Genomic DNA, 23,730 nt, shown 5'->3' on the forward strand with positions numbered 1-23,730 from the left:
ATAGAGAAAGCCATTGTTCTTAGGGAACACGAATGGACAGCTCCAAGAAAGCAGCATTATCCCCTCTATGACTACCTACCACCTGGAACCACTACCATTTCTAGGAATGGTGTGTGTGTGTGTGTGTGTGTGTGTGTGTGTGTGTGTGTGTGTATGTCGCCACTCCAGGTGATAGAAGCAGGAGTTATCTAGGGATCTAATGGTTTCTTCTCTTTCTGTCTCTTTCTATCTCTTTGACTCTGTCTCAGCATCTCTCTACATTTGTCTCTATCTCACCAACAATTCTTTCCTTTTCTCTACCAGTTCAGAGTACATTCCCCAATTAATTAATCAATAAGGATGTTATTAAGCATCAACCACATACTAGGCCCAGAGGTACATATCAGAGATACAAAGACAACAATGAAAGAATCCTTGCCCTCAAGGAGCTTAAAGTCCCTTAGGGATTTCAATCAATATAATTTAGCAATTCAATTCAGCTCATATTTATTGATTATCTTCTATGAAAGAGGAAGGTCCAAAATGGAGAGAGTTACTTTGTACCAATTGCCATTGCACCAGTGACATGTCCACATGAGATAGCACTGGAGGGTTTCAGTTGGCAACCACTAAAGGAAGCCTATCCAAACCTACATGACTAGAAATGTTCACCCTGCCAGCATATCCAGGTTCTCCAGGAGACAGATCTAGACTCTATTATTTAAAGTAAGTAAAGTAAGGAGACCCAACACACCAGTGACACCATACATGTATCACAAAGCCTCCACCTGTATACACCAAGGACTCAGAAGACACAGCACATACATACAATGCCAAAAGCACTCAGAAACACTTTGCTGCCATTTTGAAGAGTTTATCAGCGGTGGACATGACTGATCACATCGGAGAAAAGCAGGTAATTGAAGGGCATAAGAGAGGTGGGATTAGAGGAAAAGCCTCGGGTTTAAGGTTCTTGGCCATTAGAAATATCCCTCTTGATATTCTTCCTCTTTGTCACTTTGTCAAGTCATGCCCTCCCCTACCTTCAAAACCCATTTGAGACTGAGTGCCAGAAAGCCTTCTCTGAATAATCTCAATTCATTGGGTTCACTTTGACATTTCCCTGGCCCCTGTGCATATAGTTCCTGACAGTTCTACTAGCACCCATGTATTTGTGTACTGTCATCTCAAATGGAATCCATGAATCTTCATTTGGATTTGTTTCTTTTTCCTTTTAGTCTTAGAGCTCATCAAGAGAAGAGATGATGGGAGTTCTTTATTGTCTGTTCCAAAAGACAACATGATTTGTGGATATTGTTATTTGATGGACTTTAGCTTATCACCTACTCTTTTTAAAAAAAAAACATTTACCTTCTGTCTTGGAATCAGTACTAAGTATTTGTTTCAAGGCAGAAGACTGGGAAGGGTTAGATAATGGGATAAGTGACTTGTCCAGGGTCACACAGGTAGGAAGTATCTGATGATAGATTTGAACTGGGAACTCCCATCTCTTGGTCTGGCTCTCTGTCCATGGAACCACTTCGTTGCCCCTCTACCTCCTACTCTTGTCCCATGGGGTACCTGAATTATACACGTGTGGTTTAAAGATGGGAAACCGAGGCTTGTTGGATAAGGAGAAATCTCAAAGCACACAATAAGGCAAGAACAGAAGTACCATAATTACAATCCACTTTCTAGTTCTAACCTTCTGGCTCTGTTTTGGTTTTTACAACTTGGAACAGGATCAGATGACTTTTCCAGAGCTAGCCAGGCACTCATGGAAAGAGTTTCCAATGCCTGAGGTTCTCTCCCTGCCGTGAAGGTTCTTCAACAGACCATCAGGAAAACGACTAGCTATCTTCTGAAAGGAGCCATCCTACCCCCATGAACTACAAGAAATAAAGACAGGTACTCACACTGGTGGCGTACTGAATGTCCTTCCAGATAGATGTCTCTCGGGACAGGTCAGAGGCCTCAAAGAGGTTGTCCAAGATAACCTCCCCAATCATATCATGGCGGGAAAAGCGGTCAAAGTCGAAGACACTGAGATGGAGCTTCCGGTCAGCCAGCTCCTCGTAAGGAACAGGGAAGTGGAAATTCTCATCAAACGTGGGATTCAAGGTCTTACGATGCACACGGGTCTGCAGCTTGCACTTGCGGTCAGGCAGGAGGTAGATCTTGACATAGGGGTCTGAGCTGCCACAGAAGTCCTTAGCAGGGAGGTCAAAGGCCTTCAGGATCCGCACAACCAGGGTCTCGTTCTCATAGTCATACTTCAGGCTAAAGTTGATCTTGCCACAAGTCTTGGCAGCTTCATTCTTGCCTTCCTCACCATCCACAGACTTTTGCTTGTACAACTCGGGCTTAATGCGGCCAATACTGGTAGGCTGCTCAGCAGCAGGGGGCAGATCATTGCCATAGTCCACACTGGAGACATGCATCTGCCGGGGCAGGTGGCGCTTAAAGGAGGTGTGCCTGGGAGCAGGCAGGGAAGAGGAAAGAGAGGTTAGGTCTTCATTCAACAAACATTTAAGTACCTACTCTGTGCAAGGAACTGGATGCAGAGTTGAAAATAAGACAGTTCTTGCCCAAAAGGTATTCAAGACATTTAAAACCAGTAAGCACATATTATTCATTTATTCTGTACATGGCACACTACTAGGAGCTAGGGGAGATACAAAATTTAGACAGGGTTTGAAACTGCCATCGTGGGATTTATAGTCTGGAAAGGAGATGTGACCTCTACATAAATAACGAAAGCAGCTAGGTAGCATAGTGGATAGCGTTAGGAGGACTTGGAGTCAGGGAAGCTGGATTTAAATCCTGCCTCAGACACTTACAAGCTGCGTGATCCTTGGCAAGTTTACGTCATCATTCTGGGCCTCAGTTTCCTTATATGTAAAATGGATAGAATAAAAGCTATTCACAGTGTTGTTGTGACGGTCAAATTATATATAATATATACTATATGTAATATGGTATATATATTTGCAATTTTAAATATATTATATATTGCATCATATATTATATATTATTTCATACATGTATAATATATATACTTTAAAACAAATATATATAAAGTACTATGTATGTACATTATATGCTACATGTGTGCAATATATATGTACTTTAAAACAAATCTATAAAGTCCTTTATATATTATATCATAGATATGATATGTGTACTTTAAAATATATCTATAAATACTTTATATTTAATATGCATATATTATAGTACATATCTGATGTATATATGTAATTTTAAACAAATATATAAAAAGCACTTTATAGATTATACATTATATAATAAGTATATAATATATATGTAATTTAAAATAAATATGTGTTTATATACATATAAACATAGGCATATGTTTAAAATAAACATATAGGACACATTACATGGTATATGTGTCATATACCACATAATGTATATGTAATTTAAAATATATAAAGCACTTTATATATCATATATTATATATGTATATAATAGATATGTAATTAAAAATACAAATAAAGCACATTGTATATTTTCTATAATATATTTAATTTAAAATAAATATATACAAAGCACTTTACATATAATACATATGCTATATATTATATTACATGTGTATAATGGATGTTTATGTAATTTTAAATAAATATATATAAAGCACTTTGCTAGCCTTCCAGTGTTATACAAATGGTAGTAGTAGTAGTAGTAGTAGTAGTAGTAGTAGTAGTATAAAACTGTATAAATGTATAAGAAAATTCAAAGAAATATGATTTTTTGAAGACCAAGGAGGGAAAGCTATTACCAGCTGAGTGGAATTAAGAAGGTTATGTGGCACAGTCAATAGAGCACTTGGAATCAGTCCACTTGTGATCTGCTTAACTTTTTTTTTTTAATTTTAATTTTTAAAAATTCTCTTCCATCTTAGAATCAATACTGTGTATTGGTTCCAAGGCAGAAGAGTGGTAAGAGCTAGGCAATGGGGGTTAAGTGACTTGCCCAGGGTCACACAGCTAGGAAGTGTCTGAGGTCAGATTTGAACCCAGGACCTCTTCTCTCTGGGGCTGGCTGTCAATCCACACTGAGCCATCTAGCTGCCCCCTCTCTGCTTGACTCATGAAAGTCACTTAAGTTTTCAGTTTCCTCATCATCTGTAATATGAGTGTAATAATCTTTATACAAGCTATCTCAGGGGTGTAGTGAGAAAATGCTTGGAAAACCATGAAGTCCTTTAGAAATGCAATTTTCATGGAAGAGGTGGGGTAGTCCAAGTCTGGCTGGAGGCAGAGTATGTGGCTAGGTGGGACAGTGGATAGAGAATTGGGCTTAGTGCCAAAAAGATCTGAGTTCAAATACAGCCTTGGATACTTGTTAGCTGTGTGACCCTGGCCAAGTCACTTAACCCTTTTTTGCCTCAGTTCCTCATCTGTAAAATGGGGACACACTGAAGAAGGAAATGGCAAACCACTCCAGTATCTTTGCCAAGAAAACACCCTGAACAGAGTCCAAAGGGTCACATAGAGTTAGACACGACTGAACGAGAAACCACTGAGTATGCAGAAGTGAGTAGCACTGGATATGTCTGGACAGATAGGGAGATGCCAGATTGTGGAGGCCTTGAATATTAAGGAATATTAGGGAGAGAATTTGAACTTTTCTCAACAGGCAATAGAGAGTCACTGAAGATTTTTTTTTTTTTTTAGTATAATGACAAAAGTCGATCTATGCAGAAGAAAGGCCAATTTGGCAGTAGAGTGAAATATGGATTAAAACTTGGTTGGGGGACAACTAGGTGACTTGGTGGATTGAGAGTCAGACCTAGAGACGAGAGGTCCAGGGTTCAAATATGGCTTCATACACTCCCTAGCTGTGTGACTTTGGGCAAGTCACGTAACCTCCATTGCCTAACCCTTACCGCTCTCCTGCTTGGAACCAAAGCATAATATTGAAATTAAGATGGAAGGTAAGGGTTTAAAAAAAATAAAGAACTTGGACGGGGGGATGTGGCAGGGAGGTGGGAAGACTTATTAGGAGGATATTGCAATAGTTCAGTTGAGGGGTAAGGAACCTGCACAATATAAGGGAGATAAGCCAATACAAGTAATGATATAAGTGAATAAAAGTATAGCAAATCGCCATGAGAGATTAGAAGAGGAAGAGATGAATTCCTTTCAGTTGGGGAGGGAGGGAAGAAGATAAACAGCATGGCGGAAGTAGAGCCTGAGCTGGTCTCTGAAAGAACAGAAGGTTTCAACAGGGAGAGACAGGAAGAGGGGTGCCTGTGAGGTGGGAGTTGGGATCCATGCTAATTAGAGGGTATGCCAAGTGCAAAGACCCAGAGGTAAGAGAAGGTAGGATGAGACGAGGGTTTGAGAGAAGACACTTTCAGGTACGCACAGACACAAGCCTTTGCCTGACCCCTCTCATTTCTCAAAAGCCAGCATTGACAAATTCCAGTAATCACAACTTTGGTCTCTTAACTCACTGGCTGGTTTTTAAATGCTTTCAAATCACTTTCAAAAGTTCCTATTTCAGGGGCAGCTGGATGGCTCAGTGGATTGATAGTCAGATCTAGAAACCAGAGGTTCAAATCTGACCTCAGACACTTAGCTGTGTGACCCTGGACAAGTCACTTAACCCCCATTTCCTAGCCCTTACCACTCTTCTGCCTTGGAACCAATACAAAATATTGATTCTAAGACAGAAGGTAAGGGTTTTTTTTTTTAAGTTCCTATTTCCTTATGGCTAAAACAAAACATTTTGTGCCATCCTTGAATGAGATTATATTTTGTAAAGTGCTTAGGATAGTCCCTGGCACATAGTAGGTGCTTAATAAATGCTTGTTCCCTTCCCCCTTTCCCTTCTTTGCACCTCCTCATAGGTACAGTGGTGGGGAGGTATGTACTTGAAGAAGGCCAGAGAGGAGACCCCTTACCTGATGGAGGAGGCGGGCTCTGTGGTCTGCCGTTGTAGCCTCGCGTGACGCATGATGTGCTCTTTGACAGACATCTGCACTTCTGCTGGGATGTCTGGTGACGTGTGGCTGATCTTCACGGCTGCCTCCAGGAAGCCGAGGGTATTAGGGTCCTTCAGCTTGTCGGCCATCGTGTCTCTGGGGCTGGGGCTGGGGCTCTGGGGGGCCACCAAGGTAGGGTTAGCGGAAGAGGGGGTGGAGGCCTCCTTGTTCCTCCAGGGCATCCAACACAGCTTCCAAAAGAGAAAGAAAAAAACTGCCACCAGGGCCACGCCACACACAATAACTACCACAGCAAGGAGGCTGATGGAGGCGCCTACCAGCAGGGACAGGGCAGGCGGGGGAGACAGAGACAGACAGAATAGGGGGAAGGAGATGGCAGAGGGGACAAAGGGGATCAGGAGTGATGGGAGAGAGGGAATGGTATTGGTAGGAGAAGCAGGGAGGGAGCACACATTAGGGACAAAGAAAGGAGAAAAGAAAAGAGTGGTCATGAGAAAGCTGCCAGGTCAAAAGGAAAAAAAAATGGTTTTGCAGCCAACTCTCAATTTTCCATCTTGTGGATTATCTGTAGAAATGTTTTTATCCCACATTAGGCTGTCCCCACCACCTGGTACACATCTAGGCTGCCTCCTTTCCCTGTTGGCTGGTATATTCTTAAAGAATGAAAATGTGAATAATTGCCTAAACAATGTATAGGCTCCTTGAAGACTGGAATGGAACCCTAAACATCTTCTGTGTCCCCCACCGTGCCTAGTCTAGAGCTCAGCATTATAGGTGGTTTAGGGCCATTTACTTGAACTGAAATGTGCTATCTTGGAGGGGCATACATTAAAAAAATAAATAAGAACCCCCCCCACCCCCACCTCCAGCCCCTGCCTTTTTTGGTGGCCATAGTAGGGATTATCTGCTCTTTGAGATTATTGTGCGGTGGCTTGGGTATTCATTCATGCGGATAATTGAGAGTCTCACTGGAAAACCTTCTCATTTAGATGTTATGGCAAGCGGCCTGGGACAGTACCCTAGAGTTACTGCTGACCCATGAAGTCAGGCCAGATGAATCCTTCCCACCCTTCCTCCCATCACACCTCTGGAAGAGGCCCCCCACAACTTCCCAAGGAAGAGGCTGGCTAATTAGAGTAGGGTAGAGAATGGAGGCTACCTCCTAGAGACGATATTAACCAAACCACCCATCTCACCCCAACTCCAAACCAAGGACACACCCACCACACCTGGGACATCCATACACCTGACTCCGGATAGAAAGGTCAGGGGAGACCCAGGACGGAGGAGGAAAACACTGCCACTTTCCCCAGCCAATCCTTCCAGGCAGCACTGGGGCTTTATCAAAGAACACTGGCTTAGGATTTTTGTCAGAACTCTGGCAAGCATCTACACTTGCTCTGGGTCTCCATTTCCTCCACCTTAAGATGACAGGATTTCACCAGATTATTGCTATGGTTCCTTTCAGCTCTAATATTCAATGAGTCCGTGAATCCGAGACATTAAGCGAATGTCTAAGACTCCCTGGGAGCAAGTTAAATCAGGCTCCCGGGACCCGAAACGAGCCTTCCTTAGCCCTAAACTTCCTCTCTTGGGGCCAAGCAAAGGGCCTTCGGTCTGCAGAGCCCATCAGGCAATTTGGAAGAGAGTTGCCAAGGTAGGTTTGTACATATGGTGTTATTACGATAGAGCACCGAGACAATCATAACACAGCTATTACACAATCCTAAGTCATTACGTGAGGGAAATGATAAAACAACACATGGGCCACAAATTCAGGGAGGGGGAACAGAGGAGGGCTGCACTGGGGCCCATCTTCACTGGAACTGGGATTGCTCCCTACCCAAAGGACTGTCCAGCGGCCTGGAAAGCTAGTTTTCTGTATGTTCTAGAACCCACACTGGGCTTTGCATCCGACAACAATCCAAAGGAAAATCAGTTAAAAAGATGCCTTTATTTTAAGTAGTCGGGCGTTTCTAGATGCTTCACATCTGTTCCCCGTTACAGCTGTTCTGGATGAAATCCCTAAGAATATGAGTCACCTTAAAACACAAGGTATTTCTAGGACTTTGTTTCCCTTTGATCATGCCTTCTTTTCTCTGATAATAATTAGAATTTTAAAGTGAATGGGGAGAGTGCAGGGAATCTATAGAACACAGAGTGCATTTAAATGTTCAGTCTGACCAAAACCTGAATCCAGATTAATTGATCTGGGTAGTTGCTATTTTGAATGCTCCCTGAAACCCATGAATCCAGGCTGCTGCTCTCAGGCTGACTCAAAGCAAATGGGGTTTACTTATTAGGAATGATGACCCCCAAGTCCATACTGGTTTTATGTTAACCAGGAGATGCTTTCTCTGGGAGAACTTCTTCAGGGAGAAAGACTGAGGTTCACAAATCTCTGCCATAGGCAGGGTTGTTTAGCTCAGCTGTTTGGAGCTCAATATCAGAGAGACCAGGGTGATGGATTCTGTTCCTTTCAAGGCATCAGAACTGAAATCTAGCCAGCCTTCTCACCATTGCCCCAGGTCACAATGGGTTTGGGGTGAGTGATGGCTCAACATCGAGGCCAGCAGGGGTATACTGAGTGCTACTGACAGGCCCTCCTGACATGAAACACCACCCCCAATGGACCTGCTACAGTTAACCCATTAGCACCCATACTTACCTATAGGACACAAATAAGAGAGACTGCCACAAATCTCTCTCTCTGGCTTTCTGTCTCTGTCTCTCTCCCCATCTCTGTCTCTTTCTGTCCCTCTGTCTGTCTCTGTGTCTTTGTCTCTCTCTGTGTGTGTCTCTCTCTCCCCATCTCTGACTCTCTGTGTGTCTCTTTCTGTCCTTCTTTCTTTCTTTCTGTTTCTCTTTGTCTCTGTCTCTCTCTGTCTCTTTCTGTCCCTCTGTCTGTCTCTGTGTCTTTGTCTCTCTCTCTGTGTCTCTCTCTCTCCCCATCTTTGACTCTCTGTGTCTCCTTCTGTCTTTCTGTCTGTTTCTCTTTGTCTCTGTCTCTCTCTCTCCCCATCTCTCTCTCTCTCTCTCTCTCTCTCTCTCTCTCTCTCTCTCTCTCACCCCCCCATATCTGACTCTCTGTGTCTCTTTCTGTCTTTCTGTCTATTTCTCTTTGTCTCTGTCTGTCTCCCCATCTCTGTCTCTTTCTGTCCCTCTGTCTGTCTCTGTCTGTCTCTGTCTCTCTGTCTCTGTCTCTCTCTCTCCCCATCTCTGACTCTCTGTGTGTCTCCTTCTGCCTTTCCGTCTGTTTCTCTTTGTCTCTGTCTCTGTCTCTCTCCCCGCCTCTTCTTCTCTCTCCTTCTCTCTATCTGTCTGTCTCTCCATTGTCCTGGAAGCCAGTTTTTGGAACAATTATCAGGAATCATCCTAACTATTGAAGGGTCTCAAGAGATAATAATGGTATTTGGAATCAAGGGCCTTGCAAGGGTCTCGTTTGAATCATTTCTCTGCTCTTTACTACCTATGTGACTACAGGCAAGTAATTTAATTTATCTGGTCTCAGTTTTCTCATCTGTAAAACGAAGGGGTTGGACCTTGAAGGTTCCTTCTTGCTCTAAATCTATGATCCTGTGTAGCACTGTGCAAAGCCTTTGGAGAAACCTGCACTTTCCTGACCTGGTTGGGTTGTAAAAGGAAACCCCAGAAGCTTGAGTTTTTTCACAAATTCTACAGGTTAGAAGGGATGGGATGACCTCTGAACTCCCTCCTAGCTCTGTAACCTCTTAGCTTCAGAAAACCACGTAGGAAACAGGAGACTGACCTCCAGTCCCAGTTCTGCCGTTAGCTAGCTATATGACCTCAGATAAATCAGCTTACCTCTATGGGCCACCATTTTATCATATGTCAAAGTGAGGAGAGGGGATGTAGAGCATCTAGACCTAGCATTTAGACACAGGATTGTGATCTTTCTGGTCTGCACTGGGAATGGCCTTTAAAATCTCTGAAATACCTTATGACTCTCAGATTTTATGATTCCATGGACTGATGCTATTTTGGGTTCTGTTCTTGGTTCCAAATCTGGTAGAGAAGACCCCTGAGCCTGGTAAATTTCCAAGATCCCCAGGATCCTCAACAGAGTCTGCTGGAACCCTCAGTCCTCTGTTGCACTCCTAGAAAGGATCTATTTCCTCCAAAGGCTCACAGGCCATCTTGTCGCTATTTGTTTCAATCCCACCATGGCCAGGGTGACAGCTCTCTTATGAAACCTGTTTATGGCCTTTCCCCTCCTCTCTGAAATTACAACAGGTTATTAATTAGCAGCCAGAGCCTTATCTCCCACACTGACACCTCATTCCCCAGAGACTGGGCACCAGATCTCTTCCTCCCTTGGTGTTAAGTTCCATCATCGCTCTTATCGTTTGCTATTGTTACCATTTTTCTAAACCGGCTCCCATGTCAGGAAAATCCATTTTGTTACAGTAACAATTGTTCCTGCTAACAGATTGTAATTGAAAAGATAAACCAGGGAGAAAAAGCTAAAGGAAGGCCCTTTCTCTTTTTTGCCTTACTCTCGAGGTGGGCTGGGCTTGGCATCAGGGTCTGTCTGGGGCTTCTGGGGGACCCTTAAAGGCAGATCCCACTCAGACACTCCAGAGAGAGTTAATGCTGCCTCTGAGGAACAGTGCTCACATATAGGCACAGATACTCAGAAATGAAGGTCGATTTAGAAACAAGTTAGATAGCGATAGTGAGACAAGGAACAGAAATCTCCAGAGTTAGGGATGGAGATCCAGGCTCAGAGCTGAGAGACACAGAATGACAGAGCCAGAGTCACAAAGAAATAGATATAGACTCAGAGCCTCAGAAGAGTCATACAAAGGCAGAGACCCAAGAGGCAGGGACCCACAGATATAGAAACATCCATACTGATCAAGACACAGTGAAAGACAGAGACCATGGAAGTTTTCAGAGGATGGTTCTGGTCCATAGTGAGAAAAAAATTGGACCAACACTGTATAACTAAGCCCCTCTGCCAACCAATGAGCCAAGAATTAAAGGCTTAGGAGCAAGAGGAGGTCAGAGAATAGAAATTAATTCCCTGAAGCTCACAGAATCTTTCCAGGGTAGATAACCTCCATACCCCAAGCCCCGAAGCCCTTCTTTGGGGTCAGTCCACTTCAGCTCCCTCCCTCCACTGGGAAAGTGACAAAGCTGCAAACCAGCTCATAGACCATCAGGTGACTGGCCAAATGCCCTCTAGAATGGGTCAACACTGGTTGCCCCTGAAAAGCAAAGGTGTATGTACATATGTGTGCATGCCCTCCATATGAAGGGATAGAAGAAAGCAGAGGTGTTTGGAAGAACAGGGATAGATGGAGATAGGGTGTTGTCTTATTCTGAGGCACTGAGACTCAGCTCATTAATAAAATGGCCCATTTGGCTTGCAAATTCATTAGGAGAGCCCAGTGTAATTAAAATTCAGGGTTTTAGGGGGTTGAATGTTTGCTCTCTTTCACTTCTTTGAGAAATCCAGGCCTAGTTACCAATGGGGATAATTAACAGAGTCCAAACAGAGAAAGGGATGAAGGCTCCCCAATGAAGCTATGATGAGGGAAGACAATAGTGGACTAATTACTGAAACACTGAGCTTTATGACTGCATGCCTGCTTTCATCATCATTAAGGGGATTCAGAGACAAATAGGAGACTAATGTAAGGTGTTATATTTAATAGAACTCTGGCTGTAATTTAGTAATTATTAGTATTATTATTTTGGTGGATTGCAATGAGAGCTTTCTGTCAGCTCAACTATTGCTTGAAACTCTAAAGTTGGAGATCAAAGGGAGAAGCAGGCAAAGAGTATGACTGAAAGACTGATGAGAGAAAGAATGAAAGAAAAAAGAAAGGAAAGAAAGAAACAAAGAGAGAGAGAAAGAAAGAAAGAAAGAAAAAGAAAGAAAGAAGGAAGGAAGGAAGGAAAGAAAGAAAGAAAGAAAGAAAGAAAGAAAGAAAGAAAGAAAGAAAGAAAGAAAGAAATTGGAAGAAAGGGATAAAGAAGAGAAATATGGAGGTAGGTAGATGGCATAGTGAATAAAGTGCTGGAGCCAGAAAGACCAAAGTTCAAATCTTGCCTCACTCATATACTAGCTGTGTGACCTTAGACAAGTCACTTAATCTTTCTCAGACTCGGTTTCCTCATTTGTAAAACTGGAAACAACAATGTCACCTACCTCACAGGGTTGTCATGAGGATCAAATGAGATAATACATGTCAAGCACTATTGAATGCTAGCTATTACTAAAAAGGGAAGGAAACATGTAGAGACAGTTAAAGAATAATAGTCATGCCCCTCTTTATCTACAATTGACATCAATGGGTCTTTGGACAAGATTCAAGCAAAGAATTACCTTCAAAAGCCACTAAATCATAGGGTAGAAGCATAAATCAGGACACCAAGAGTTATGCCTCTCCTCCTGCAAAGACTCCTTATTTAAATTCCTAACGAGATGAAAATGCATTCCTAAAAGCTTGCCTCTTTCTGAGGCAGGACCAGACAGAGCTTTGGGTCCACTCCATTCATGGCCATATCTTAGTGATCATCTTGGTATGCGACACCAACCCTAAAAGGTTCTGTCCCAACCCCTAACTATAAACGACAGCCCAACCTACCCCCTGTGAACAGGGGAGAGAAGGAAATTAAAAACTTAGCTCTACTGTGGGGCATTCTTAGCCTAACATTCCTTGTGCTAAATTAAGAGTCCTTAACCTAGCACCTGTAAAGTGAAATTTTTTTAATGATTTCAATATAATTGGGTTTTGTTGGTAATCTTATATGTTTTATTTTATGCTCATGACACAAAAATGATTAAGAATCCCTGACTTGGAGTTTCCACTGAATTAAGTGTCTAAAAGATACCAGAGCTTTCAGTCACAGAAGCCTAGGTGTTCTTGAACATACCACTATCTGGGTATGGGTTCTAGAACTTTGGAAAACAAAGCTCCTTCTGGAATATAAATATCACTCATCCAGGTTCTGCAGGCTCTTGGCACTAGATTCTTTCTTACCTTAATTCTTTAAGAATCTATGATGTCATAATCCTGGGTTATTTTCTGTACAAGATAAATTTCTCTACAAGGTAAATTGCAACCTCTTTCCAGATTAACAGTTTTAGAGAGCTGCTGAGGCCAAAAACAAAAAAAAATGCTTATCCTATGGCTATTCTGAATTTAGACTGGCTGGTCCTCAAACAATAGACAGTCTGTCAATAAAGTTGTACTTGAAGAATCCTTTTCAGCTTCATAAAATCTGCCAAAGTTTGTGCTCAATTTTGTGAACCGAGGATCCCCTCTGAGTCCCTACAAGGTGTATGAATAGGACTAATAGAGGTCTCTACTTCCAGAAGGTAAAATTGCAAGTATCTTCCTGTAATACACTGATGAAGCTTTTTGTCATAAAGTTATGGAAATGGGAATGTGAGTTTTTAAATGAAATTGTTTTGCTTGTAACTTGCCATCATCAACTAGGAAAGCGTCTCTATACTAGAAGGAGCCAAGTTCAAAGACAGGGAGGTGAATAGGAAGTTATTTCTGGAGTCATTAGACAAATGAACAAAAATCACAAACGTTCTACTCATTACCACCAGCAGCTACTACCATATCTAAGTCTGTCCTCTCTGCTAGCCACTGAGACAGAGTGAGGCCTTAAGTATCAGAGGAAACCTGAAGTGGGAAGAGATTTTGAGTAAGAAAGCTAAGCCCTAAGCAAAATGGCAATGCTGAGCCCCAATCAAGCCCCCTCCCCCAGGCACCCAGCTCTGCCTGGGGCTGTCAATGACTCAGCAGCCAAAGTTACCCCCAGGGGGAGAACTCAAACTTGCTTTCTGAATCAGCCTGGAGAACCATCCAGATTCACCTTCAGAACCTCCCCTAGTATTTACCCCTCTCCACTCCCAGCCACTCCCATTAGTTGAGGACTTAGCCACGAAGATAAAGAGGTGATCTTGATTAAAGTATCTGGCCTTGACTTGTACATCCCATCCTCTGAGTGTCAACAAACTTTAGTTCATACCCATCCCTCTGGCTGCAGCTAGTGCAGCTCCCACCCTCAGTGGAAGGGCTGGTCTTCCTCCTTTGTAGAAAAATGGAAGTCAATCATCCCTCAGCCTCCTCACTGAGGAGGGTCAGTATAGAGGAAACAAGTTTCCAGAGGATGACAGGTGGCTTTGTGGAACAGGCCTCAAAAGGAAAGTGATTTTGAAAGGAAGGCTGCAATTGGAAGATGGGGAGGGAGGTACTGAGAGAGTATAGAATTGGTGGAGGAAATTGGAAGAATTGCAGGATGTTATTTATTTGTGGGATGGAGATCTCCCAAACCAATGTATCTCCTTGGTCTATCTACCAGCAATATAGAATTGTCTGGTTCTAAGGGATAAGGCCTCAAGAGACTAGAAATGGGAAATGAGGAAATATAGTGAAAAGAAAACTGTTTAGGACATGGGTTCAAATCCTTGACCTTGGGCAAGTCACTTAAACTCTCTGGACCTCAGTTTTCTCATCTGCAAAATAAGAGGGTTGGGCTAGATGCCTTCTAAGATTCCTTCCAGGTCTAAATTTATGATTCTACGACCCTAAATCCTATATCATAATCGCCATTAGTACCATTACCATCACCACCATCATCATCGTCTATATAGCATTACATTGCCTGGTTTGACCGTCCAGCTTTACTTTATTGTCTAGAAGTTCTTAATATCTAACTTCAGGTCCTTCTGCAGCAGTATCAACCCATTAATGAAAGATTCAGGAGATAAAGAGAACAGCGCCCCCTTCGACTCATCTGGGCTGAACTAAGCTTGAGCTGACCCAAATCTTCGACGCAGCACCCCCTCCCAGTACTGAGTGACAGATCCTAGCTCTCAGCCCCCTCGGGTCCTTTTGGATTTCTCACTTTTGACCCAGAGGAGCAAAGACAAGAAACAGTGCCCAGGCTTCCACTCCCAGCGAGCATAAAGCAAGAATTCACCAACAACCTCTTCTACCGAGGACTGGGCTATAGGGCTTCAATTTCTCCAAGAATGGGGGATGGGGAGTGGGGAGCGTGGGAATTAGATTCCAGTTTCCCTCTCTCACCCCCTGCCCCACTCGTTGGCTGGTACCTACCTACCAGCACTAGGTTGCCATTCCTGCTGGTGAGGCCCTGAGAGATTTCTCCCGGTACTCCACAATGACCCCAGTCCTTCCAGGGGCTTAGGAGAGGGGAGTGGGGCTTAGGGGACTCAGACAGATCTCAATTTTCTTTTTCATCTATGTAGAATTTCCCTCCACCCCCACCAGCCCGACCCCAGCTCCCCACTAAGAATCTGTGTTCCCCGCAGGTAGGGGGCCGACCCTAAATATCCTCGCCCCTTCAGAGGCCCCCACCTTAGTTCTCTGTTCTGCTGGGCTGCCTCCCCACAACCAGATGTTGGAATCCGGACAAAGAATCAACATCTGCAGACCAAGGCTGCGAGACTGGGGGCGGGGGGGGGGGTGACTGCAGGAAGCTCATCAGGTCCTCAGAACCTAGGTAAACGCCCCCTCCTACTCTAGACCCAGTGCCCCCCACCCTCCGCCTCCCCTCTGGCACCACAAAGTCCCCCTAGGTGTCGAGATTGCCCAGTAGCCCTCTGTCGCGACTCCGACGAGCCACTGCGGCCGCGCGCCGGGCCCCGGCGCAGGGGCTCGGGGCTCGGGACTCACCCGGCTCGGGTTTGGCTCCGCAGCCTCTCTGGGGCCGGCTCCGGGTGTCGGGTTCTGGGGTCTACGGGAACTAAGGCACCCGGTTCGGAAAGTCAGAGAGAAGAACCGGCTCAGTCCCCGCACCGGCCCCGAGTCCGAGTGAGTCACGGAGAGAGCGCGAGCGAGTTATAGAGGTGGTGGTGGTAGGGGGTGGGACGGGGACGCGGAGACACCCTCCCCCCCTCCTCTTCCCCCGCCCCCCCGCGGGGACGGAGAAATAGACACAGCCAGAGAGAGGCACTGGTACACAAAACCCGACAGCGAGACAGACACTCAACGCAAGTTTCTCGCTACCATCCGGGGGGGCTAGTTGCACCTCCCCTCAGACAGAGATGTGGAAATAGAGACACAGAGACAGAAACCTGTCTGCAACTGGGGACGTCTGTCATCTCTTTCGCTGACCTTTCTCTGGGTATTTCGCCTTCTCTTTTTGGGGGGAGAGAGTAGCCACGTCCTACAAAGGGAGGAAACTGAGGCACACTCCCCAGAGTTGCAAAGGTCCCCGAACTAAACCCGAAACCGCATCCACAGTAGGGGCGTTGCAATTTTCACTCTAAATGAGGAAAGAAAGGCATCCCCCTTCTCCAACTACACTCCCCAGCACCCTCCTATTCTGACATTGGCAAGATCCGAATCCAGAGCAAGGCACTTAAGAATGGATGAGAAGTAAAGTCGGCTCCGTCCTGTGCAATCCAAGCTTTGCGCTTAGGGGAGGGAAGGGTATCAGAAAGAGAGGCTCTAGATTAGGAAGAGAGGTTGTGGCAGGGTTAAGTGGGGAGGACGCAGGGTCGCCCAGTTACCTGTATCAGCAGAACTTGGACTCCGTTCCGGGGGCTGTAGCTCGAAACTCCGACAAGTCTCCAAGTCCAGTCCCTGGGGGGGCGGCTGCCCCTGACATAGCGAGGCCAGGATCCCCAGCGCCGCCTGGCACCTCGCCTCCTCGGACCCCCCCACCCCACTCATGCCCCGGACCCTCCCCCCTTCCCTGTTTAGTACCACTGTGGGTTAGTCCCGTCCCACCCAGCTCCCTGCAGCTGCTCCAGGTCCCTAGCTGCTGTCGGGCTGGGGCGGGACAGGGCGGGTCCGCTAGAAGACCCTCCCCCAAACAGCCCCAAGCGAGTCACTGCACTTGCTTTTCCAGCCTAGGCTTTTAACCACTTCTCTACGGGGTCTCCGCCCCTCAGTGAGATACAGACTCCACAGGGAAATTTAGCTCCCCTTTTCAGCACCCTCATTACGTTTAGTGTCTGGTCAAAAGCCTAGTCCAGGTAGAGTGTCACTGGGGGAGTGGGTTGGAAAGAAGGAGAACCTGGTACCATAAAGGCTGAATAAAAGAATAAAGGGTGATTGAGCCCAGGACTAATAGGATCCTAAGGGCATGTCTTCCCGAGAGAGGAACCCATGGTTTCCAGGTCTCAAAAAGAGCAGAACTGAGGGAGGGGCTGGGACTGCGGGGCGAGGGAAGTTGGTTAAACTTGCAATATTTCGTTTTTATTCCCCTAACCCCAAGACTGAGGAGCGAGAGGAGAGTGGGGTTCAGTGGCTTTCAGAGCCCCTCAATCAGCTGGTCGCGTCACCCACTCGTTGCCATGGCGACAGGAGGCATCGGCTGTCTCTCTCCATGGCAACGGGAGGGAAAAGTTTCAGGAGAATGGGGTGGGGGGGGAGAGAACGACATTTCACCAGGTCGTCCTTTTTCAAGTTCGTCCCCCTCCCTCGCCATCAAATCGCATCTCATTTCCCAGGTGTCTCCGGGAAGCTTCACCATAAAGATTTGAAATGGACTCAAAATATAACGGGAGGGCTTGAGGTTAGACAAAACGAAGAACTTCCCTACAGCTTGAAGTGTGAGATGAAGCATCAGCTAAGGCTGGCTAAATGAGTCTAGGACGTTTCAACCCATGTAACCCCGTCTCCTTTTTCGGGAGATAGATCTCTGTTCTGGAGAGACCCACTCTGCGGCTGCTTGACGATACGGGTTAGGGGAGGAGCTACTTTGCCCAGAGGCAGGGGCAAGGATGAGATGTGGTGCGAATGTCTTCTTCAGTAAAGTACGCTCCATTTTCTCGGAGTGGAAGGATGGTCCTGTGCCTGGCATTTTAGCCGTGGTCTCCACTTCCTTTCCTAGCGGTTGAAAGTCATTCTTTGGCGGTAGCATCCGGAAGCCACGGGGTTGGCTTGTTCCCGGGCTGGTTGGGGGAGGAGGGTCTTTACTTCTAATTAACACACTAATTGGAAGTGGCTCGGGCGGTGACTCACGTTCCGGAGCTTTGCGATTCTCAGCGAGGGCTTTTGGCGGTAACAACTGCACGCGCCATCTGTGAGCCCCTTCATCCCCCACCCCACCCCCAACCCAAGCAGACCCTTTCAAAGTGCAGGCTATCCTTTGTCCTTCCTCCAACCCACCCCCTTAGAGTCTCCCGTTTCCCAGCTGGACACGCAGTTCCATCGCAGGGGAGATAGTTGGGCTGCAGGGACCAGAGGGGGAAAAAAGACTTCATCTGTCTCTTGAGGTTTCCTGGTCCCTACTCCGCGGGTCCCCACCTCTGTCCAGGGTGCTGATTGTTTTTTTTTTTTTTTTTTTTTTTTTTTGCTTTTTCTTTTGTAAGAACAGCATGGAGCTGAGTTCATAATGTGACTGGCTAGGTACGTGTTGACTGGGAAGGGACCACACTTCTGCCTTGGCCCTTAAGTAGGGGTGATGGGGTTGGGGGTGAACCGAGGAAGGATGTGGGAGGAAGCGAAAAACTAAAAGGAGGTGGTCGTGCTGAAGGAGGATTGCCAATTCTAGCACAACCTGATGGGAAGGTTTGGTGGTATTTTACTGTTTAAAGCCCAAGCAAGGCTCTCTCTCTCTCTCTCTCTCTCTCTCTCTCTCTCTCTCTCTCTCTCTCTCTCTCTCTCTCTCTGTGTGTGTGTGTGTGTGTGTGTTCAGGTGTGTGACCAATGTCTACGGATTCCTAAGGCCCAACTAAGGTGTTATGAGAACCTTTTTGCATCTCCTCCACTTCCAGACCCTATCAATCCAGAGAAGATATTCAAAGGGTCACCCCCCCCCCACCAGATCCTAGCAAAGTGCTCAATAGATTCTTCAGGAATGAAGTGTTTGTATTTATGCAAAATAGAATTGGAGAGTAGTTCACCTCATGTTTATAACAATGCTACTATTCTCAGATTTCTCCTCCCCCTCCCCAGTTCCAGGGGAAATTGGGAGAACAAAGCCCTTGTTTTGCTTTTCCAGAGAGTGAAACAACACAGAACCACACCAACAGCCAAGGCCTGTGATGCAGGGAAATCAATATTTTGCTTACAACTAGTCAGGGAATTTGCATCTAAACAGAAGGCAAAGAAGCCTTTTCGGAGCAGAGCAGGAGGCAGGAGCCACAGAGAGCAGAGAATTAACAGATAATTTCTCATTGTTCCTGAATTCATCCCCCACACTAGGCAGCTGGGACCTGCAGTGTCTCCTGCGGTCACAGCAGCAACCAGGACCTGGTATTTCTCAGCTTAAATGGGAAAAAGCATTTGTCTTGACACTGCTGTGGGAAAGGTTGTGATGCTCCTATGGTCATGTCAATAGCTATCAAATTTGGGATGTGTGTGTGTGTGTGTGTGTGTGTGTATGTGTGTGTGTGATATAAAGAGATGGAGACAGGCAGAGATCTCTGAGACAGAAACAGTTTGTGAAATAATTCTTGTGCACATTTTAAAAGTCTGTGACCATAACATTCATAATTTTGTCAGAATAACAGACACATGGATTGTGGAAGAAATTGTAACTTTGTCAGTACAGTATATGGAACTTCCAGTGTGGAAACACCTTTCATTGAGACAGTCATCCATTGATGTCTTAGTAGAGTCTTGAGAGTGGGGTGAGGCAGAGATTGAGTTGTCTGTCCCCTGGCTCACACCTATCTGCTTTGGGAGAATTAGAAGATGGGATGGGGAAAGGAAAGAAAAAGGAAGAGAAAGAAAAAGTATGGGATGAAGGGAGGCCAAGGATTGCTTAATAGTTACTTACCCTGGCTTAGAAACAGCAGAATAGATATATCAAAGCCTTGAAGCAGTGTTCTTGCCCTCTGTTTTCTTTGTCCCTCTCTCCCATCCCTTCACCTCGTCTGTAAGTTGTTCACAATCTCTTAAGGATGAAACTTCTTGAGTCTCAAATCCTTATGGAGCAATCACTGAAAGGCTAAACCAGCCCTGCCATAGTTCTGGAAAGTCTCAAGTCACCCACCATTCTGGAGGCCTAGCACAAGGTACAGAGCTCTCCCTCTCCCCTCTCCTGCCTTTATTCCCAAGCCCCCCTGGGAGCAATTCTCTCATTTCCCCCTGGGAACAACACCTTTCTGTATTATCCAGTGAAGTTTTGCCCAAATAAAATAATAAATATATTTTTAAATGGAGCCCAGGTAGATAATCGCTACTGCAGTGGGTGGGAAGAACAGTTTCTTTGACATGAGCTAATGTGTCATACTCTCTCTCTCTCTCTCTCTCTCTCTCTCTCTCTCATTTATAAAAAGGGAGCACTTACCCCCTCCCTTTCTCTCCTCTAAGCCCCCAGCATGGAGTTAAAGGGAGCAGTCTGATGTTAGTACCTGGGATTGTCTAATGTTTAGGCACACACACACATCATTGATTTACACTGCTCTGGTATGAACCAAAAGGAAATTCTGACCCAAAATTCTTTGTAGCTATTAGGCCCCTATCCACCCCCATATCCCCATTGTATCATGCATACCAGCTACCTGAAGACCTCTGCAGTTGAGGCTTTTGTTTTTCTCTGAGAAAATATATGCTAGCCTGAACTGGGCTTTTAATGGTGGTAGTGTCAAGATTTTTGGTCCACCTGTGTTATTAATGGGAGTGGAAATGATGTTGGTGTCCTTTCCTCTAAAATCAGTATAAAGGCATCAGGGTAGAGGTAGAGGTCTTCAGTCCCACTTGAAATAATATCTTTCCTCCACTCCAGCCCCATCCAAGCAGAGGCCCTCTGCAAAGCCCACTTAACAAATGCTCATAAGCCAGGCTTTAAAGTGGAGTTTCCAGGGACCCCTTTTTACCTCTACACAAAATGCAAAGGATACTTAAAAGGTCACAAAGTTAGCCAGGGGATCTAGTTATGGCCCCCTTCCACAAAGGGTCCCCAGTTCTCAATCCATACTAAATTATTTTTGCCTGTCATTCCCTGTTCTTCAAATAATCAGATGAGATCTGAGTCCTCCGAGGTTTTGGTCTCTTGCCAGGCCAGCTACAGCCTGGAGAGCCAGAGCCTTCCTCAGGGAACAATGAGAAAGGATCAGAAGACAAATTTCACATACATCATAGTCTTGCCTCTGGCTGGCCTTGACCCTGTTTATTCCCTTGATTTGGCTTGATTTGTTTATCTGAGTTTTCTTCAAGAACTCACATCAATATAGTATTTTGTGGTTACAAATAACTTTACATATTTTTCTTTCTTTCTTTTTTTTTTAAAGCACCCTTACCTTTCATCTTAGAATCAATACTGTGTATTGGTTCCAAGGTACAAGAGTGCTAAGGGCTAGGCAATGGGGGTTAAGTGACTTTCCCAGGATCATATAGCTAGGAAGTGTCCAGGACCTCCTGTCTTCAGGCCTGGCTCATTATTCATCAAGTTATGGAGCTGCCCCTTCTTTTCAGTATATTATACAACTTCTCCATTTCATGGGTGGATGGCACCATTCATGTGAAAGAAAGCTGGTGGCCAGATCCCAGGGGGGTCCTTGCAGCCATGGTCTATGACCTTAATCTTGAATGAGTCTTGTCCTGTTGGACTGAAGTCCTAGAGTTGAGAATGGTGATTTGGGGCTGGGATCTCTGGACTACTTCATATTGTCAATGTACCAGTTTCCTGGAAAGGGCCAAGATGAGATTCTTGTAAGAATAAGGCCTCAAAGACTGGAATTTTCCCTAAGGAGCAGGGAGAGAGTTTGCAATGTCAGGACTCTGGCTGCTCTGCTAATGAAAATAAACCAGATAAAATGCCAGAGCTAATTAAAGTGACAAACCTGGAAAGGCCCTGTCAAACTGAGGAAGTCTTAATCTTTGATTTCAGCAGAATTCAGGCGACTCTGATGAAGCAAGCTTCTGATTGGTGGCCTGATGGGCCCTGGGGGCAAAGGAGAGCTGGGTCCCCTGGAAAGAGCAAATCTGTCTAGTCAGTCAATCATCCCTGATTATTCAAGGGTGAAGAACAAGTGACTTCTTGTCACCCAATCCCCAAACTTCCTTTGCATGAGACACAGACTCCCTGAATTCCATATCCACTGACTTTGGGATGAACAAAGGAATCATGGAATAGTCAGTCAAAAGCATTGATTGAGCATGTCTGGTATGCAAAGCCCTGTCCCAGCAATTGGAGGAAATAGAATGAGTGACTTTTGCCCTTTAGAACTTAAATAAATGAATGGTCTAGAGAGTTAAGATATCTATCAAATAAGAAATGGGAAAACTAGAAGAATATAATAATATAGCCCTGGTTTTAGAGACTCCTTCCTGACACAAAGAGCCTAGTATGTTTTGGAGATGGTTTACACATAAATAATAATGAATGTAACATTATTTGATATTATAGAATACAAATAATATTTCATATGTGATATACTATTTTATACCTTATATAATATTCCATATATGTATATGATAATTTATGGTCATACACACATAGTTTCTCCCAACTGTTAAAACTCAAGAACTTTAATAAGAATAGTCATGAGTTCCCCTTACAAGCACTTAGATTTAAAAGCTTCAAAATAAAGAGCAGTTTTATTTGCACAATAAAGGTCACAGAAACAATATGCATTTGAATAAAGGGAGTAAAACAATATCTTCTTAAAATTTTTTTAATTTAATTTTTGATTATATTTTAAGCTCCAACCTATCTCCTTTCTTCCCCATGCTGCACTAGAGAAGGATACCATTTAACAGAAAGATAGATAGATATAGATGTATATGTACATGTAATATGTAAAATGATACCATGCATATTTCTATTTATCAGTTCTTTCCTTGGAGGTAGACATTCACAGGTATTCTTCAAACAATATTACTGTTGCTGCATATAATGTTATCTTGGTTCTGCTCATTTCACTTCATTATTTTATTCAAGTCTTTCCTAGTTTTTCTAAATTAAATTAATCATTTTTTATAGCATAGTAGTATTCCATCATGATCATATGCCATAACTTGTTTAGCCATTCCCCAATTGATGGCCATACCTTCAATGACCAGTTCTTTGCTACTACAAATATTTTAGAATATATATATATGTATATATATATTTCCTTTTTCCCTGATCACCTTGAGAAATAGGCCTAATAGTGGTATTGTTGGGTCAAAGGGTTTTATAACACTTGGGCATAATTCCAGACTGTTTTCCAAAATGGTTGGACTGGTTCACAGTTCTACCACTGGTGTTTTATTGTCCCAATTTTTCCACATTCTCTCTAACATTTATCATTCTCCACTTCTATCATTTTAGCCAATTTGATAGGAGCTAGATATCTCAGAGTTGTTTTAATCCACATTTAATAAATCAGTAATGATATAGAGCAGTGGTTCCCAAACTTTTTTGGCCTACCTCCCCCTTTCCAGAAAAAATATTACTTAGCCCCCTGGAAATTAATTTTTTTATTTTAATAGCAATTAATAGGAAAGATAAATGCACCTGTGGCCATCACCACTCTCCTGGATTGCTGCAGCACCCACTGGGGGCGGTGGCACCCACTTTGGGAATCACTGATTTAGAGTATTTTTCTTATACTATATATAGTTTTGATTTCTTCCTCTAAAAACTGTTTGTTCATATCCTTTTACCATTTATCAGTTGGGGAATGATTTATAGTCTTATAATTTGACTAAGTTCTCTATATATTTGAGATATAAAACCTATATCTGAGAAACTGTCTATAAAATTTTCCTCCCAATTCTCTGCTTTCCTTCTTCTTGGTTAAGTTGGTTCTACTTATACAAAACCTTTAAAATTTAATGTAATGAAAATCATCCATTTTACATCTCACCATGCTCTCTTTTTCT

At 44.2% G+C, this 23,730-nt stretch overlaps 1 protein-coding gene across 1 annotated transcript; it reads right to left on the reverse strand.

Moving 5' to 3' along the window:
* Positions 1-1,868: 1,868 nt before the first annotated feature.
* Positions 1,869-16,638, reverse strand: SYT6 (synaptotagmin 6). Its single transcript, XM_044675522.1, has 3 exons — positions 16,476-16,638; positions 5,909-6,263; positions 1,869-2,454 (listed from the first exon to the last, which is right to left on the reverse strand). Exons 1-3 carry the CDS (start codon positions 16,636-16,638, stop codon positions 1,869-1,871), a joined length of 1,104 nt encoding a protein of 367 aa, XP_044531457.1.
* Positions 16,639-23,730: the final 7,092 nt, after the last annotated feature.

The sequence above is a fragment of the Gracilinanus agilis genome, chromosome 4, assembly GCF_016433145.1.
Source record: "Gracilinanus agilis isolate LMUSP501 chromosome 4, AgileGrace, whole genome shotgun sequence".
Classification (NCBI taxonomy): Eukaryota; Metazoa; Chordata; class Mammalia; order Didelphimorphia; family Didelphidae; genus Gracilinanus; species Gracilinanus agilis.